This window comes from Rattus norvegicus, chromosome 1 (genome assembly GCF_036323735.1).
Source record: "Rattus norvegicus strain BN/NHsdMcwi chromosome 1, GRCr8, whole genome shotgun sequence".
NCBI lineage: Eukaryota > Metazoa > Chordata > Mammalia > Rodentia > Muridae > Rattus > Rattus norvegicus.
Genome location: NC_086019.1, coordinates 216,944,350 through 216,961,984, shown reverse-complemented (window position 1 = coordinate 216,961,984; position 17,635 = coordinate 216,944,350). Strand labels below are relative to the sequence as shown.

The 17,635-nt window shown below is 47.0% G+C and overlaps 1 protein-coding gene across 3 annotated transcripts; it reads left to right on the top strand.

The window, feature by feature from the left end:
• The first annotated feature begins 6,893 nt into the window (after positions 1-6,893).
• Tmem109 (transmembrane protein 109) lies at positions 6,894-17,469 on the top strand. 3 transcript variants are annotated; one of them, NM_001007736.1, is made up of 4 exons: positions 6,894-6,956; positions 13,731-13,975; positions 15,446-15,548; positions 15,988-17,469. In NM_001007736.1, the coding sequence occupies exons 2-4, from the start codon at positions 13,739-13,741 to the stop codon at positions 16,377-16,379; spliced, it is 732 nt and encodes a 243-aa protein (NP_001007737.1). In that variant the 5' UTR covers positions 6,894-6,956; positions 13,731-13,738; the 3' UTR covers positions 16,380-17,469. The 3 variants fall into 3 exon arrangements, with proteins under 3 accessions (NP_001007737.1, XP_006231121.1, XP_038940190.1); XM_006231059.5 differs by lacking the exon at positions 6,894-6,956 and adding an exon at positions 9,988-10,204; XM_039084262.2 differs by lacking the exon at positions 6,894-6,956 and adding an exon at positions 12,809-12,836.
• Positions 17,470-17,635: the final 166 nt, after the last annotated feature.

The window sequence follows — 17,635 nt, the reverse complement described above, 5'->3', positions numbered from 1 at the left end:
TACCACGTGCCTCATAGATACTGTATTACAAATTGGTGATATCACATGAGCAACATCAGACCTGTGTTTGTTTCTACTAGGGAGTTTATGACTGTGAAGTAAATGGGGAATATCTAGAAATCAGGGAAAAGGGAGTCTCTTGAAGTATTTTCAGTTTCAAAGGCCAGCTCCTCCAGGAATGGAAAGGATTGAGGTTATAAAGGAAAGAAAAACTTTTACCCTAGTAAGTCCTAATAATTGAGCCTATGTAATAATTAAATAGAAGTAAACCATTTTAAATTATATATACATGTATATGTATGTATAAATATACTTATACTTACATACATATACATATACATATATGCCAGAGTCCCATGAAAATGTAACAGAGAAGGTCCAGAGGAATGAGGATTTGATAATATCCTGGTAGGGAGTGAGGGCTTGATGCTTTTGGGTATGAAGAGGTGACAAGAGATGAAAAGAGAAAAAAACTGAACTTGGGCTAAATACTAAGGAGTGGGGAGGCTGGGGATGTGTTTCAGAGGCAGAGGAAGAGCACTTGCCTCACTTGCTAAGACCATGAGGTTCAGTTCTTACACACACACACACACACACACACACACACACACACACACACACACACACACAAAGAGTCTCTGAGTTCAAGGTCGTCCTTAACTACACAGTGAGTTGAGCGTAGCTTGGGTTGTATGAGACCCTATCTCAATAAAAAGAGAGAGGGTGGGGGGAAGGGGAGAAGGAAAGAGGGAGAGGGAGAAAGTTAAATTGGCAATATATCTTCTTTCCTGTGAGGGAACCTTCCCAGGCTGATTGGCTTTCCCGGCAAGGGACTCATGTCAAAAGGATACCTCTATGGGGGTGAGTATCTTTAGGCGAATAAGGGTACTTCAGAGAAAGCCCACACACATACTGGGGATGGGTAAAGGTGACAAGAGACAGGAGGGCCTGGAGGTCAAAGAGACATTGGTTCTGAGCCTGCTTCTGTAGTCTATGGTTCAGCATGCCATACTGGTTCATTAGCTGTTTCGGGTTTTGGCCAACGTGATATAGGTTAGGGTCATCTGGGAAGAGAGAAAATGCCTCCATCAGACTGTCCTGCAGGTAAGTCTATGGGACATTTTATTAATTTATGATAGAGGTAGGAGAGGCCAGCCCACCGTGGACATTGCCATGAGGAGGTAGGTGGTCCAGGTGTATATAAAATACAGGCTGTGTGAGTCATGGGAGCAAGCTAGTAAACAGTATTTCCCTATAGCCTCAGTTTTAGTTCCTGCCTCCATGTTCCTGCTTTTGAGTTCCTGTCCTGACTTCCCTCAGTGATGGACTGTGATTGGGGCGTGTAAGTAAATTCTTCCCCAAGCTGCTTTTTGGGCACGCTGTTTATCATAATAGGAAGCAAACTAAAACATGTGACAAAATGCCACGCTTTGGTGAGTCATTTTCCTGATTTCTAACAAGGATATTTGGTTTTGGAATAACCAAAAGAACCCTGGAGGTAAAGGTTTGTGCATAAAACGTTGTGAGTCCCTGAAAGTGGAATCCTATGCCTTGTTCCCCCAACTGGTACCTCTAAAGCCAGAGCTGCTGCTGCTTAGGAAATATGGAGACATATTTCCCCAAATACCCAAAGTATCTCTGCTTTTCAGGAGAACAACCATGAGTGTGGCCTGAGAGCAGAGGGTTAGGTAAGGTATCAGGGTTTCTTAAGCAGCTGACAGAGGATTAGATGACCTTGTTCCTTTTCCTGTGTCAGTGGTGGCAGGAATGAACAGACAGTTCCACACTGTCATTCAAAAGAGCTTGAGGGGTTCCTTTATTCTTTTAGGGATTTTAAAAAATATATACATCCATCTATCTATCTATCTATCTCTATCTATCTATCTATCTATCTATCTATCTATCTATCTATCTATCTATCTTTGTGCATTGGTGTCTATCTATCTATCTATCTATCTATCTATCTATCTATCTATCTATCTATCTATCTATCTTTGTGCATTGGTGTTTTGCCTGCATGTGTGTCTGTGTGAGAGTGTCAGATCCTCTGGAACTAGAGCTGCACACAGTTGTGTGTAGCTGGTCTTTGATACTTTGTGAGTTCTTCTTTTTCCCACCCTTTATTCTCCTCCCCCACTTCACCACCTAACACTAGATAGAAGAGGAGACAATGAAAGAGGAAAGAGAGGAATTAGAAAAAATCACCGAATCTAATTTCTTTCCATTTGTTTCTTCCTTGACCATGACTACTAACAAACCACAAACAGCCCTCCCTAAATGACCAATAACCACCACCACCACCTATCAGAGGGCTCTGGCATTTATACACCCTCTGAAAAGTTCGCAGAATTCCAAATGTCACACAATTGCAGAAACGATCTGCAGTTGGCAAAAACGTGCTTCTGCTAGTGCATGAGGCAAATCATAGTCAGCTGCTTCGGACAGTCTGAAGCAGTCCCACATACCTACACCTGGGATTAAAACAAAAGCACATTCTTATGATATTTCTGTGTTTTTAAAGAAACAATTCCAAAATTGTCACTACAGTCTTCCCTTCTGCTTTAAATCATTAATTGTGCTGTGTGGAGCAGGAAATTACAGACATTTTCAGTGGAATAAGCACTTATGGTTCTGTGGTCAAGGTTTTTAGGAAACCTCTCTTACTCTATTTTAATCATTATCTGTTTTGATGGTATCCACAGCTTTTCATTTTCTATAGAAATATAAAAAAATCTGAGTCCCTAATGCAAAAGTTTCACTGGCTTCCATTCTGTGTACCATATAACACATCCTTGTAGTATATTGGCTGATTTAATCCCACAGTCTTTTTCTATAACGTCTCTCTGCTGCTGTTGTTCCCTACTGACACAGCTCCTATTTCTGCTGCTTCAGGGCTCCAAGCCAGGCCCCCAAGGCCGTTTCCCCTTGATAAGAAATTATTACTATTTCTTATCAAGAAGAATAATTATTATTATTACCTTGAATATCTCTTTTAGATCTACACTCCTGAGTCCAATGGCAGCCCTTGCTGCATTGCATCACACCCTGGGAAGCCTACTCATTCTTTGTTTGAGGTTTAGGAAAACCACTGCCCCTAGGACCGACTCAGTCACGTTTCTTGTGCAAAGTACTGTGTTTTTTGCAATTAGCACGCTGGACGTTTTGCGATCTGAGGCTTTTGGTTAGGTCACAGTCTCTTTGAACAGTATTTCCCACAACTGAAACACTGGCCATTTTTATGCTAAGACCTCCAACTGTAGTTTGACCTATGATATTAGCATGGCACATGTTGAACCAGTATCTGTCATATCCCTTATCCATTCACCCATAGGTGCTGCTTGGGCCTTTAATGGCCCAATAGCTTTTTTACAATCAGTATTTGCATTTTCAAATGCCAAGATTTCTATCAACACTTGTCTTGTGTCAGGGTCTAATACAGCTTTGTTCACAGCTCAGACTAATATTTGTAAAAAAAAAAAAAAATCAGTGACAACGTCTCCAGAGCCTTGTATATATAAGTTTTGTAAATGAGGTGGACTTTTCCCCAGGCTCCTCAACTTTGTTCCAAGCTCTTAAAGCAATTAGCGGCATTCTTCACAGTAGCATCATCAAGTTGAATCTGCTCTTGTATATCACAGTACCGATCTTTGACTATATTCTTTCCCCTTGCTCTGTTTCACTGTCCGATATTCACAGCTTCTTCCCTCCAACATGTTAACCACTGTAACTATGGACTGGCCTCTAGGACAGCTGTCACCGACCCCTTCCAGTCTTGGGGGATAATTCTATTTTGAGTAAACTAGTTATTTAGAATTTGTTTCACACAGGGCGAGTGCATCCCATATGAAGTCATAGCCTCTTTAAAGAGGGTTAGATCTGTCATTTCTATAAGGATGCCATCCTATCTTGTCATTACCTTGTCCCACACTATTAGCGGGCATATGCTGTGTGACTACTAGGAAAACTGATGGTGATCTTCTAACCGAAGGCCACCTCTAACTCTGGCACTGCAGCTGGTTTAAGATTAACCCTCCTTTCAAAACAGATTATTTCATCAGATTTTCCTCCCATTTTTTTTTCAGCTTTACTCTGACCTGACCCCCACTCTGGTACAGTTTCTTTCTCTCTTCCCTCCTGTGGGAAGTTTTAACTAACCCAGGGATGTGAGCATGGTTTTACCAGCTTCAGATAGTTTCTGCAATTGTGCGACATTTGAAATTCTGCGAACTTTTCGGAGGGTATATAATGCTAGAGCTCCCTGATAGGTGGTTGTGGCTGTTGGTCATTTAGGGAGGTTGGCTGTGGCTTGTTAGTAGCTCCAAAGAAGAAGTGAAAGGAAAGAAATTAGATTCATGGATTTTTCTAAGTCTTCTCTCCCTTCTATCTTTGTTTCTCTCCTATCTACTGTTAGGGGGTAAAGTGGGGAGGGGGAGAGCCCACCATGTAGCAAGGACCATTTACAAATGGTCTACCTCCCACTCTCAGGGTGAGTCATGAGGACTGGGAGTATTTGTTCTCTCTTCTCCAGTGCCCTCAGTCCCCAAGTGTGTCCACCTCCACTTGCAACCTCTCTAGTTGCCCAGTCAACTCTACAACCTTTTCAGAAACAAGTGAGCAGAGTGACCCCTTTTGTTTCCTATTTCAGCCACTTTTTGTTTCTTAGGATCCTCAATTTTCACCCACAATTTTAACAACTGCTCAACCAGTTTTCCAAACTTTTTTGAAACAAAATATACAAAAAAGAAAACTTAAAAGCAGAAAATTCCCTCTGGGAGCAAAGTGGGGTTTATCCCAGCAGCAACCATGATAATTTTTTTTTTTTTTTGCTGGTTTCTTAAAAAAAAAAAAAAGTCACTCCTTCATCCCTTGCCCTTTCCTCTACTGCATTTGAAACCCAAGATCTCATTTTATCCTTAACTTTCAAGCCCCACTTTGGGCACCACTTGTAACTGGTCCTTGCTACTCTGTGGGAGACAGACAGACTGACACACACACACACACCAGTGAAAAGAATGACATAACCAGGTGTTTACATAGGACTCTCAAGAGAGAGTCACAATGAAGTGTCATACCATCAGCTCATATAGAACATTCTGGCAGCTCTCAAGTTACATCTTAAAAGGGCTGCTAAGAATTGCTTTTATCCTTTTCTCACTTTCTGATAAGTGACTGGGTTAGGAATATAATCTAGTAAAATATAACCACGAGCCACTAGGGTTGCACCCTCTAAGGGAGGGCCAGGCCAGGTCCTTCTTACTGTAAATGGGGGTCTCTAGCGAAGTTCCTAGAAACTTGTAGGTTTACAGCTGGGAAGAGAGAACTCATTAAGTAGTTGTTGTATTGGCATCTTGATGCTCAGCTCGTGGGAGGCTTTAACCAGACTCCTGAGTGAGGGCCTCCTTTCCCTTCCAATGTCCTCAAACACTTCCATTTTTCTGTCCTACCTCAATATGTGTCCCTATGTTAATTTCCCAAAAGGTACTTGCAGCCTAAAACCAAGTCTAGAAAGAACACAGAAACATCACTCCCACCTCACCAATCCTGAGATCTTTTTTTCATTGAGGCCAACTGAAAGTGGGAAAAGAAATTTCACAAACAAATGTGAAGTTACAACTATTAGAAGACCCCAGAATGAGGATCCTATCAGTACTGATTCTGGAAGGAAGACTCCCAACTGAGAAGCACAAAGCCATCAAAAATACAGATGAAGAGACATGCACCTGAGAAACACCTGAAGGAGAACGACATGTGAGGTGACAGACTGGGCTGAAGGAAAAATTAAAAGGGTGACGCAAGGAGGGGCTGGGGCAAAGGCTGATTCTGGGGAAGGAGTTTTAGCATTAAAGGAGGCTGCCTTGGGGCAGCCAGAGTGACGGGCATTAAAAACAACGGCGACAACACTCAAGCAGGCAAGATGCTACAGTAGTGAAGGTGCTTGTTCGCCACACCTGACAACCTGAATCCGACCTCCGGGATCCACATAGTGGGAGAGGACTTCCATGGGAGTACTGTAGTGAGCACATGCATAGAATACATAAATACATGTAATTTAAATTTTTATGGGCTGGAGAGACGGCTCAGTAGTTAAGAACACTGACTGCTCCTCCAGAGTCCTAAGTTCAATTCCCAGCAACCACATGGTGGCTCACAACCACTTGTAATGGGATCTGATGCCCTCTCCTGGTGTGTCTGAAGAGAGTTACAGTGTACTCATATAAATAAAATTTAAAATTAAAAAAATTTACATTTCTACGCCTACCTCATCCACAAAGCTACCCCAATGTTCTAAGGTTCTTAAAAACAAAACAAAAAAACCTCGGGGCACCGGGGTTGTTTCCCTTTCCCTAACAATTGTAAGCAAAGCTACGGTGGTCACCCACACATTTAGGGTGAGGCTTTGCTCTTTCCCAGAGCGGATGAGTTTCCCCAAGACCATACACCATTATTGTGCCCACTAACACGTTGTGCCTTTTCTCCCTTCGGCGCCTTTTTAAGCGTGAAAGGTTTCTCAATTCTCCATGTGCTCGCCAGCGCCCCGCCTTAGGAACTACACTTCCCGCGAGGGAACTGTGCCGCCCTAAATGCGTTGCAGGCTCGTATCTGCACCGAATCCTGCAACAAGCACCAACTCTACCCATGCCACAGCCTCGAAGATTTCTTTCTTTCCCCTTTCCTGCCAAAGGCTTCGCTTCCGTTCCAACTCCAATATCCGACGCCATTCTTCTCTTGGAAATACTTGGGAGGGAAACCACTACTACATGCAAACCGTAATGGAGCGAGCAGAGCGCATGCGTCCACGGTGCTTGCTCCAGCAGCAGCCTTGCCTGCCAGTCTCTCCTGGCTGCCGCCCCGCGCATGCGCAGACTATAAACCAACTCCCAGGGAGTTGAGGCGCTGGTTTGGTGGCGCGTTTTCTAGCGAAGTCCCACGTGAAGGATAGCGGTGGCCGGAGCAGGGTGAGTGAGGGCCGAGACCGGGGCTGTGGATGCAGCTTAAGGGACAGATTTGCAGGAAGCAACAGGGCGGAGCCGCGAGGCCTTGTGAGCCCGAGTGGGGAGGGGTCGAACGTGGAGCGTGGGGCTTAGCAAGCCTGGGACCCAGATCCTCGTTGCTATGCAACCAGGGGCGTTGTTACTAGGTAACCCAGGAAGAGAGTGTTTCCCGGGATAAGTGGGTTCGAGCGCTGAGGTCCAGTCCTCCGGAGGGAGCAGCTGCTAGATTTGGGGGATGAGGCCAGTGCTGAGCTGCACACCTCCCCATGGTCCAGCCTCCTGCCACCTCAGTTGGAGCCCCGCTCTGGGTACCCTGACCTCATGGGCCTCGCCGCGACGCCACAATGGAGTGTTTGGCAGGGGATGCGCTGTTCGAAATAGCACATGCCACTGCCCCTGTCGCCTGGAGTCTGGGCCTTGGGAAGGGAGCGGCAGGGCTGCACCCCGCCTTTGCAAACACCCTGCCCCACAAACAGTTGCTGGGTAGCAGCTGTCAGGGGTTTAGCTAGGGCTGCCTCCAACCTGCCAGAACGCTGACTTCATTCTCCTTAGTGGTGACTTCGCCACGTTTAGGACCTTCTAGCTCAGCTGTGCTTCTCATGTGGCTGTCATATATTTGGACTGACTGACTATTCAAATAACCTCCCCCCACCACCTCTCCATGTCTTTATGTCCTACACTTGTGGCTTCTTGGCAGGGCTTCTGATACTCATTTAGCAAGCACTTAGTCATTCTATGCTAGGTGTTGGGGATTCCAAGAAAAGTTAATGTCAAGTTAGTCTGAGAGTTGCTGGGAGGCTGTGGGACAAACTTTGAACACAGTGCTTGCCCAAATTATTTAACTTCTTGAAGCAACCCTTAACCCAGTTTCAACAGACTTTACATTTGAGGAGATTGAGACTCAGATAGGTGAAGTAACAGGTGTAAAGGTAGTGGCAGCTGATTTGTGATAGACTTGAGCCTGTGTCCTTTGTACAGAGAGCTTTTGGGAGGCCTTGCTTAAAGCAGACTTTTCTCTGGGTTGCTGACCTTTTGCAACTGCTGTCTGATTATGCTTCAGGAATCCCGAGGAGCTTTTAAAACAAAACAAAAAGGCTGAGCTCCTCCCTGGGAGGGTCTGAGTGGGTTGCCTGGGTGGAGCAGACATCCTTGTTTAACAGGCTGTGCCGGCAGACCAGATGGACAATCCAGCCCTGAGGATTGTAGAGCCACTGGACAGCTATGAGTAGTGAAGGAACAGTTGGGGCCAGCAGAGGGCACTGAGTTAGTTCCTGCCCCGTAGTGATTTACATTGTGAAAGGAAAAAGAAGAGGAAGGAGTCCTGACTGGGGATAGTGTGGACAGCCCCACCCCACCCTGGCAGAGAAAACCACAGCTGAACAGTGACATCTCTCCACCATAGTAAGTAAAGCAGTTCCCCAGCTGAGACTGTTCCCTCCTAAGCTGTCTGAACAGGGGTGGCCAGTCTCAGTACTCTCTCTTCTTACCTCTTGGTGTGTAACCTGCAGGTGGGTCATCTCCTATATGAAGGCTTTTCTTGGGAGGTTTGGGTGTCTTTGGCTTTGAGCTAGATGGTAGTTAGTGGACCTGTATGTTCCCATGGGCAGACAGCAGACGTTCCCAAGGCATTGTGGGAATGAGAAGAGCAAGCCTGAGCTACTGGACTTGGGGATATAGTCCCCCCCTTCTGTTCTAGGAAGAATGGGGCATCGTGATGACTAAAGGGCTGGCGAGATGCTCCACGGGGAAAAGGCACCTGCCACTAATCTGGTCCTGGGACCCACATAGTAGAAGGAAAGAACCAACTTGTTCAAGTTGGTCTTTGGCTTCTACACATGCAGACAACACACTTGTAGACACACGCTGTTCTTTTCTTTTGTAGCTCAGTGGTAAAGTGCTTGCTTACCCGATAGCTCTGAGTTTGATTTCCAGCGCCCCCCCACCCCCCTCTCCTGTTGGAGGAAACAGAAAGTTTCAGACATGCTTCCATTTTGCAGAGGCCAACGCTGTTTGTCTTAATGACCATAGCGTCTTTCTGTATTAATATTTCGATGAGGGCTGTATGTACCTCAGTTGGTAGGGTGTTTGCTTTTAGATACAAAACCCCGGGTCCAATCCCTAGTACAACCCACAGATGACACACACCTGTAAACTCCATACTTAGAAGGTGGAAGCAGGAGGATCAGGAGTTCAAAGTCATCCTCCACTGCATAAGGAGTTCAGGCTAGCCTGGGCTAGATCAGGCCCTGGCTTAAACAACAGCAAAACTGCAAAGTTCTTAATGAGCCATGAGGAAACATGATGGTGGTGGGTCAGATTCATGTTGCCCAAGCTTCACTCAAAAGAAAGGAAAGGAGGGGAACTGGTAAAGAGAGTAGCTTGCCACTCTTCTTCATACCCAGCGCTCTCCGGAATCCTGTGAGATTCAGCTTCTGGCACACTTCAGCTCACCTGGATGAACGGTGCTGGCCTCGCTGTGGAGGGTTAGTTCAGGGTCCCCTAGCCTGGGGCAGATGGCTGCTTTAAGTTGAAGTTGGCACAGAGAACATAGCAGGCTGCTATGGGAGTTGTAGCTCATGTCACCCTGACCTTCTAGTAGGGAAGCGACGACACCTGATTCCTCCTGTTGGAGGTCCTTGGATATAGGATCCAACCCAAGATAGCAACCTGGCTCCTTAGGGCCCCGGTCGTGATCATGACCCAGATAGCTTAGGCACCAACCCATGTTTTCCACATCTCCTAGCAGTGGCAGGCAGGGACCATCTGGCTCTTGATTTGTGCCAAAGAGTAGACGGTTCTCTCAGCTTGAGGCGCTTCCACTTGAACTGGTGTCTCGCAACTCCACTTGACCTTACAGGCCTTGGGAGGGGTGTCTGGCAGCTGTTTCTGGTCCAGAAGCTACCCCAAATGTAGTATTTTTAGAAGGGCTGTGGGTTTTTTTTTGAGCCTTCTCTGCCCAAATGGAACATCTTTCTTTTCCCTCTCTGCTATCCAGATGACTCTAGATTTGTGGCCAACTCCCCCACTACCCTGGTAAGAACAGACACTTCAAAACCTGGCCTCTCCACCACCTTAGAGCCTTGTCTCAGCCTCTACTCAGTGGCTCTAAATCACAGAAACTCTCTGGAGCTGCAGGTGTCTTTTTGAGCCCGAGGTAGAATCGGATTTACCAGAGCCTTTTGACATTTCTCCAGCAGAGTGCAAAGAAGAAGGTGGGCCTGCAAACATTCTTCTTACCCACCCCTGCTTGCTTCAATAAGCTGGTGCTTGCCGAGTCTTAACTCATGTGTGGCATCATGTTTTGGATGAGATCAAAGCACAAGGTGCTTGGGCAGATTTTCACTGTAATTCCCAGAGATGGTTAGTGGACGCCAAGTGTGTTCTAGCTTGGATAATCTGTTATGTGACTTTATAGATAACTTCTAAATTGAACACAGTTCAGCAGAAAGGTTGTGGACAAAGAAGGAGTGCTCAGTAGATCCACCTGAATTCACAGCTTGGTTTTCCCACACACTGCCCGTCCTTCCTTGATTTCGTCATCGGGATGACAGTGCCTACCCGATAAGTATCTGTCAGATTGAGAAAGGCAGTGCATGCAAGACCAGTCCAGTGTCTTGCTTTTTATTCCTGATAATCTTTCTTTAAGGGCTGACTGTTCCTGAACTCTTTGCTTATTTTGGCAGTGTGAAGTTGAGGTCATTCGTCGATGGTGTGATATAGTATGCTTGTGCGCGCGCGCGCGCGCGCGCACACACACACACACACACACACACACACAAACACACACACACCAGCAGTTAGCTTTCCTTCCTTGCTCAGATCTCATCTATCCCTTATAATTTAATGCATGGGAAGTTACCTTTTGTCAAAACCATTAGCCTTTTGCTTGGCTTCCTGCGTCCTCTCCAGAGGATAAAGGGTGAAAACAGCCCTTTCAAATATACCTTCCATGTCAATAACTATTTTTAGAAAGCTCCTTAGATAACCAAAAGATTGGAGAGAGCAGTTGCTGCTGGCGGGACCAGCCATGTCTTAAAGGATACCTCTCAGGAGGAAGAGGGACCACGAATTGAGTGGATTCCAGTGGCCAGAGATTTTGTTGATCACACTTATATAATGAAACGTCTAGGAAAATACAGAAAAGACCAGGTTTAGAGAGCTTCCTGATCGCTAAACATATGGAGACCTTCTAAGGGTACATAGATAGGGCTTGGAATCGCTGCACTCCTTCTCCCAGACCTTGTGCTACCATGTCGACAGCTGGTATCCTTTATAATGCATGTTTGTGCTTAACCAGGGGACCTACGTGTTTCTCTGAACTCCACTCTCTTTAGCCACTTAATTAGCCCTGACAGAGGGGTTGTAGGAGCCTTGACTTGTATTCAGACAGAGCACAGATAAAATAAACTGACGGTGGAGACACAAGCCCCTCCTCCTATTGCTCAAAAGCAAATACTTGGAGGAGAATTGGTGGGAAAGAACCAGATTCATTCAGGGCCTGCATCTGAGAAAACGGGGCTGTTGGCCTCAAGTCTCCATCTTATATAAAGGGGTTTGTAGAGAGGGGGGTACGGGGTGGGGGTGCTCCGTGCATAGTGGGGTCTTCTCACATGGGGCATGCAGCCCCATTTTACCCCCTCTGGCCAGAATGTCATGATAGACCTTGACTTCAACCTGCTGAGGCTAGGTCCTGTAGTTCCTAGATAGACAATACTTGTCTGTAAGTTAGACTCTGGAGCCATTTATATATTTCGTATTAGTTGAAGCACAGAATTAAGAAACAAAGAAGAATATTACATATCCTGATATAATCCCAAATTCACCAGATGTTATGGATTCTATACATGTAAAGATTATTTAAGCGGCAGTGGGGGCATATACCTTTAATCCCAGCACTTGGAGACAGAGGCAGGCGAAATCTCTGAGTTTGAGCCAGCCTGGTCTGTAGAGTAAGTTCCAGGACAGCCAGGGTTACACAGAGAAAACCTGCCTCAAAAAAAAAAAAAAAAAAAAAAAAGAGATTATTTAGCAGTTTATACCTGTTTGTCCTTTTAAGGATTGAACCCGAGGCCATGCAGATGGTAGGCAAGCCATCTGTCACTTAGCTACCTGTCCCTAGCAACAGTAAATATTTTAATCACTGTGGTACTGCTTCTCTTCAGAGGTTAGTAATGTGTCGGTGGGCAGAAGAAGGTGAACTAACCTTGGGAAGGAAAACCCCCTATAGAAGGGTCACATTGTATAGGTGTGTTCAGCAAATCACTGGCCATAGGAATTAACTCAATCAGTAGCCACCCTTCCTCCTCAGAGAGTCTCAACCCCCTAAAAGCATGGCTGGTCCCCTTGGTAAATTACCTCTCTAATCCTGTGGTTATCTAGGAAGTGCTCTAAAAATGGTCTTATTATCATGAAAGGCATGTTGGAAAGGACTGTCTTTCACCCTTCATCCTCTGAAGATGTGCAGGAAGCCAGGCTGAAAGGCTAATTACTTTGACAAAACTATCTTTTTTATTCTTTCCATGTATTAAATTACATGAAATGTGTGAGCTCTAAGCCAGGAAGGGTAGACAAAAACCAAACTGCTGGTGTGTGTGTGGGGTGTGGGGTGTATATGCGGGGGTGTGTAGGTATGTTTAGGTGTGCTAATATGTATGTCTATATGTATGTACTATATCATAACCATTGACACAGAATGACTTCAACTTCCTACTCCCAAATAAGGCAAAAGGATATGACTCAATCTCCAGGTCGGTAGTGACAGAACCAAGTTGAATTAGAAGATGTCAGTGGAGAAGGGATTGCGTGCTTGCTGAGGGTAAGAACAGAACAGAATGCCTTGCACAGGTAGTCGCTAAATCTTATGTTGACTATTGAGTAACAGTCGGGGAGAAACAGAGTTTGACCTTAGAATGGCTCTCAACTTTGTACAGTGGAATCATTGAGGAGCTTGTGTCCACGACAGAGACACACAGAGACAGCAGCATCAGAGCCAGTGTGCTTAGACACAGACACTGAAACTTTATACCACTTTCAGGTGATGTCACTGAGCAGCCCCAGTGATCCACTGAATTCTGATCTCCCACCAACGGTAGGATTTGGAAGCAGAGACTTGGGCTGAAATCCTTCTAAGCCCAGTGATTTTATACAAGTGCTCACCTGCCGTCTCTTTCTTCACATCTGTGCCCACAGAGGGCAGGAGAAAAACCACCATACATAATGGCCCTACAGTGATACTGTTGCAAATTCAGTCTTTTTTTTTGTGTCTCTGTTAACCAGTGAGTACTTATTTTATATTGGTTTACAGAGTGGTAATCCTACTTGTGTGCTATTTTTAAGTTACTTTTTCCTGTCATCTTTGGCTTAAGTATGTTATAAGCTTCTGAGAATGAAGCCTTTAGAGACTTAAAAGTCATTTATGGCTGTGGTGCTTAAGATGTAGAGACAGGCCTTCAGAATGACAGACTGCAGTGACGTCTTGGCGACTGGAAGGCACAGGGTAGCACTTGCTGGTGTACTGATCTGGTAGAGATTACCAAAGAGGGAGCTGTGGATCAGATGGTTGTGCCGGCTCAGACTCCAAGGCGTGGGTCATCTTTTTTTGGCAAACAGCTCGTTTTAGGTTTGGCTGAGATGTTTGCTGTAGGCCAGGGGTGAAGAAAGGCAATAACAGATGAGCTGGGAGAGTCAAAATGTCCATGGGTTCTGGCTCACTGCCTACGTATGGCCCTCTCTTGACAGACACAAACATGGCAGGCGCACACAGCAATCCATCATGGAGCAGGCATCTGTTCAAAGCTGTCCTAATGGTCCTAGGGGCCCTTCTCCTCGTCCACTCAGCATCAGCCCAGACTCATCGAGAGTTTGCCTCACCTGGCCAACAGAAGAGGGAGTCCTCAGCTGATATTCTGACCGAGATTGGCCGATCTCTGAAGGAGACGTTGGATACCTGGCTGGGGCCAGAGACCATGCATGTGATTTCAGAGGTAAGGAAGGCTGCGCCTGCAGTGGCTGTGTGCAGAAAGAAAAGGAGAGTCGCTGTTAGTGCCACCTCACCTTGTCACCATATCCTTCCCGTCCTAGTTCCTGCTGCTGAGAGCCCGGCCTTCCACAGACACAGCCTGGCACTCCTGACTCTTTTGCAGGCTGATTGCCTGGTTCTTGCCTTCCAGGCTTTTTGCACTTTTTTCTTGAGGCTTGGTCCATTTGGCCAGAAAGGCTACAAAATGAGCTACCCTTATAAACTCATGTTGATGGGTACCCACAACATCTGACTTGATCTGAGTCACACCTGTCATCTTGAACTGACAGAGCACAGAGATCTGAGTCCCAAGCCTTCACCTGTAAAAGTAAGGTGGGGCTCATGAAGGACCTGTGGCAGGATCAGTTCTTCCACCAAGTGCCATTTCTAGTGTGGTGTCTCATCCTTACCACCTAATAGTTCATACCGAAGTGCCAAGCCAATGGTTTATAAAATCCAGAAGATAGGGCTGGAAAGATGGCTCAGTGGGTCAAGTGTTTACTATGCAAGCATGTAGACACGAGTTCAGATCTTCAGAACATATGTAAAAACTGGGCCTGGTGTGTATGTCTGTTTCCTCCAGCAGAGGAAAGTGTGGTGAGCAGAGTTAGGCAGATACCAGGAGCTTGCTGGCTGGCCAGACTAGCAGAGACTAGAGCCCCAGGTTCAGTAAGTGATGCTGTCTCAGGAAATAGAGAGGCTGGAATAGAGTAGCTCAGCATGTATGGATGCTTGCTACTCTTGCAAAGGACCAGAGTTTGGTTCTTAGCACCCACAGGTAGTTCACAACCAATTGTCACTATAGCTCGAGGGGATCCAACATTCTCTTCTGGCTTCTTTGGTGGCACCCCCACCACTACCACCACCTATTCATACACAAACGCATAGACACATAAATGAAAATGAACTCTTTTGTTTAAAAAAGCAAGTGGAGAGTTGAGGAAGGCATCTTGACGTCAGCTGTCAGCTTCCGGTCTCCACATGGTCCCATGTGGGTACACAGGCACACACACACACAAATCCTAATGTAGTACAGTCGATCGACTCCTTTTCCCTCTCGAGTCCCAGCCTTGCGTGGACATTTTTCCACATACCCTAATGATTTCCTAGGAGATTTGGAGGCCTCCAGTTTCATAAGGCAGCTACCACAGGATGGTAGTGATTCGCCCATTCACACACAAATGCATGTCCTGCCACCCCCAGAACAGCTCCAGCTGACCAACTGATGTCGGTCTTAGATGTCCTGGATTCTGGGTCAGTGAGGAAGTATGGCAGAAGGGTCCCTTCACTGGACTCAGTCCACGGACTGCTCACCCAGACCCATGTCCACTGGGGAAGAAACAGCTCAGAGATTTCCCTGCAGGTATTGTCCAGACTGTGAGGGCCAGGCAGGAAGAGAAGAGCCTCGCTCATGATGGCTTTGTCTTTTTCACAGACCCTGCTGCAGGTGATGTGGGCCATCTCATCAGCCATCTCTGTGGCCTGCTTTGCCCTGTCTGGGATTGCTGCCCAGTTGCTGAGTGCCCTGGGGCTGGATGGTGAGTAGCAGAGAATGACTGAGCTAGTCATGGCCGTGCCTGACCTTGCTGTTGGTGGGGTTTATCTGTGCGGGGTTAGACATTCCCCCAGCTGTTTGCAGAAGTTCCCAGAGGTGCAGTAGAAGGGAGAGCTAGGGATTCTAACCACTGTACCAGGGGTTTACTCAAGTTGAGCATCGTGCAAAGGTCTTCTCCTTTGTACTGTCTCCTTCTTTGTTAACCATAGCCCATGGAGGCACATACACTGTTCTCATATAATAAATAAAACTCCATTTCCACAAGAGTTGTAGTCTTTCAGGAGTCCTAAGCCTGGAGGTTGGGATTCAAACCTGTTTCCCAAGCCTGGAAGGATGCAAGGCTGTTGGTCCCTTCCTCTTCACTATTTCTTACCCCCTCTGCCCTTACCACAGATTGCTGACTCTGTCCTTTTCCCTTTCAGGTGAACAACTCACCCAGGTCTTGAAGCTCAGCCCTAGCCAAGTCCAGACCCTTCTACTGTGGGGAGCAGCAGCACTGGTCATCTACTGGTTGCTGTCCCTGCTCCTAGGCTTGGTCTTGGCCTTGCTAGGACGGATCCTGGGGGGTCTGAAGCTTGTCCTCTTCGTGGCTGGCTTTGTGGGCCTGGTGAGGTCGGTGCCCGACCCATCGACCCGGGCCTTGCTGCTCTTGGCCTTGCTAACTGTCTTTGCCTTGCTGAGTCGGCTCACCGGCTCCAGGAGCTCGGGGACCCACCTAGAAGCCAAGGTGAGAGGGCTGGAGCGCCAGATAGAAGAGCTTCGAGGGAGGCAGAGGCGAGCAGCCAAGATACCCAGGAGCATGGAGGAAGAATGACAAGGGTATCCCAAAGTGACACCCTCACCGTACCAAAGAGCTGAGCTGCCTCTGGGTCTCATGGCCCTCCTTGCAGCACCCCCCCTCTCCCTTCCCAGCCCTTTCCTTGCCTCGTGTTGGAACCCTTCACACCCTTACCCCTGCGCTAGCCCCTAGCTGAGAGAAGAGAACCTGTCCTCTGCCAGGTACTCAGTCAAGGGGTGGCTCCCAGCCTGCCTCCCCCAGGGCGGGTTGGAGAGACCTCAGCCCTGGCTTCTGCTCTCAGCCAGCACCACTGCCACTGATCTCCCGTGATGATTAACCTTCTGCTGCCTGGCTTCCTTTCAAAAGGCCTTCCCAGGCTGACCACACCCTCAGCTCCTTTCTTCCTACTCCCGGCCACACTACCATCCCTAGTCCCTTGAGGCCCTTATGTCTTCCTCACTGCCCAGCAGGGGGAAGGGGAAGGAGATTTGAGACCTGAGGATAAGGGAGGAGGAAACGGTCTGGAGGCCTGTGCACCTATGTTCTGTTACAAGTGCCTTAACAGGAGTCAGTAGCACCCTCCAGTTGTCCCTTGCCACACTGAATATAGGAAAGTGTCCTATGGCTACTTTGTGTTCAGAGTGAGCTGTCCTTTGCAGAATCCCCACTCCAGCAAACAAAGCAAAGGCTGGGGCCCTGCTGTAGGGACTGTTAAATCTCCCTTGGGGATTTCAGGGACCTTGAAAAAGACAGGAGGACCTGCTGTCTTGCAGTTTTACTCCTGTCCACTCTGCCATCCAGGAGCAACCCTTGGTCAGTGTTGTGTCCCAGTGGCTGTGAAGGGCAAGGTCTTGCCCTGATCTGTTCTGCAGGGCTAGGAGGGAGCCTGGCACTTACCCCTCTTCACCAGGGCACTTGCTCACTCCTGGCCTTGGCCTTTATGGCCCTGGTGGAGGGAGGTGTCCTATGCCAGGTCCAGCACAAGATGTGAAGAATAAATCTATTCTTACTGATAAGGTTTGATGTGGAATCACGGCTGCAGTGATATATTTTTATCAGCGCTTGGTGGTTTTAAAAAAAGTGCATGCTATTTTATTATCTTCTGAATAAAATGTATTTACTCAAAGTCTCTGCTGCCAAACTTTCTTCTGTGGGGGCAGCCCAACTTTCTGGACTTCCAGCAGGAATCTGTTGGAAGGAAGGGAGGGCTCAGGAAGGCAGGGTGTGCCTGGTACCCCTCCCTCTTGGAGGGAGGCATGCACTCTCTTGTAAAACTTGTGGATCTGCAGCAG

What these genes read in the sequence shown, in the direction of transcription:
- Tmem109 (XM_039084262.2), top strand. An exon ending in CCATGCATGTGATTTCAGAG is followed by an intron (nt 13,976 to 15,445) that starts GTAAGGAAGGCT and finishes TCTTTTTCACAG; the next exon opens with ACCCTGCTGCAGGTGATGTG. An exon ending in GAGTGCCCTGGGGCTGGATG is followed by an intron (nt 15,549 to 15,987) that starts GTGAGTAGCAGA and finishes TTTCCCTTTCAG; the next exon opens with GTGAACAACTCACCCAGGTC.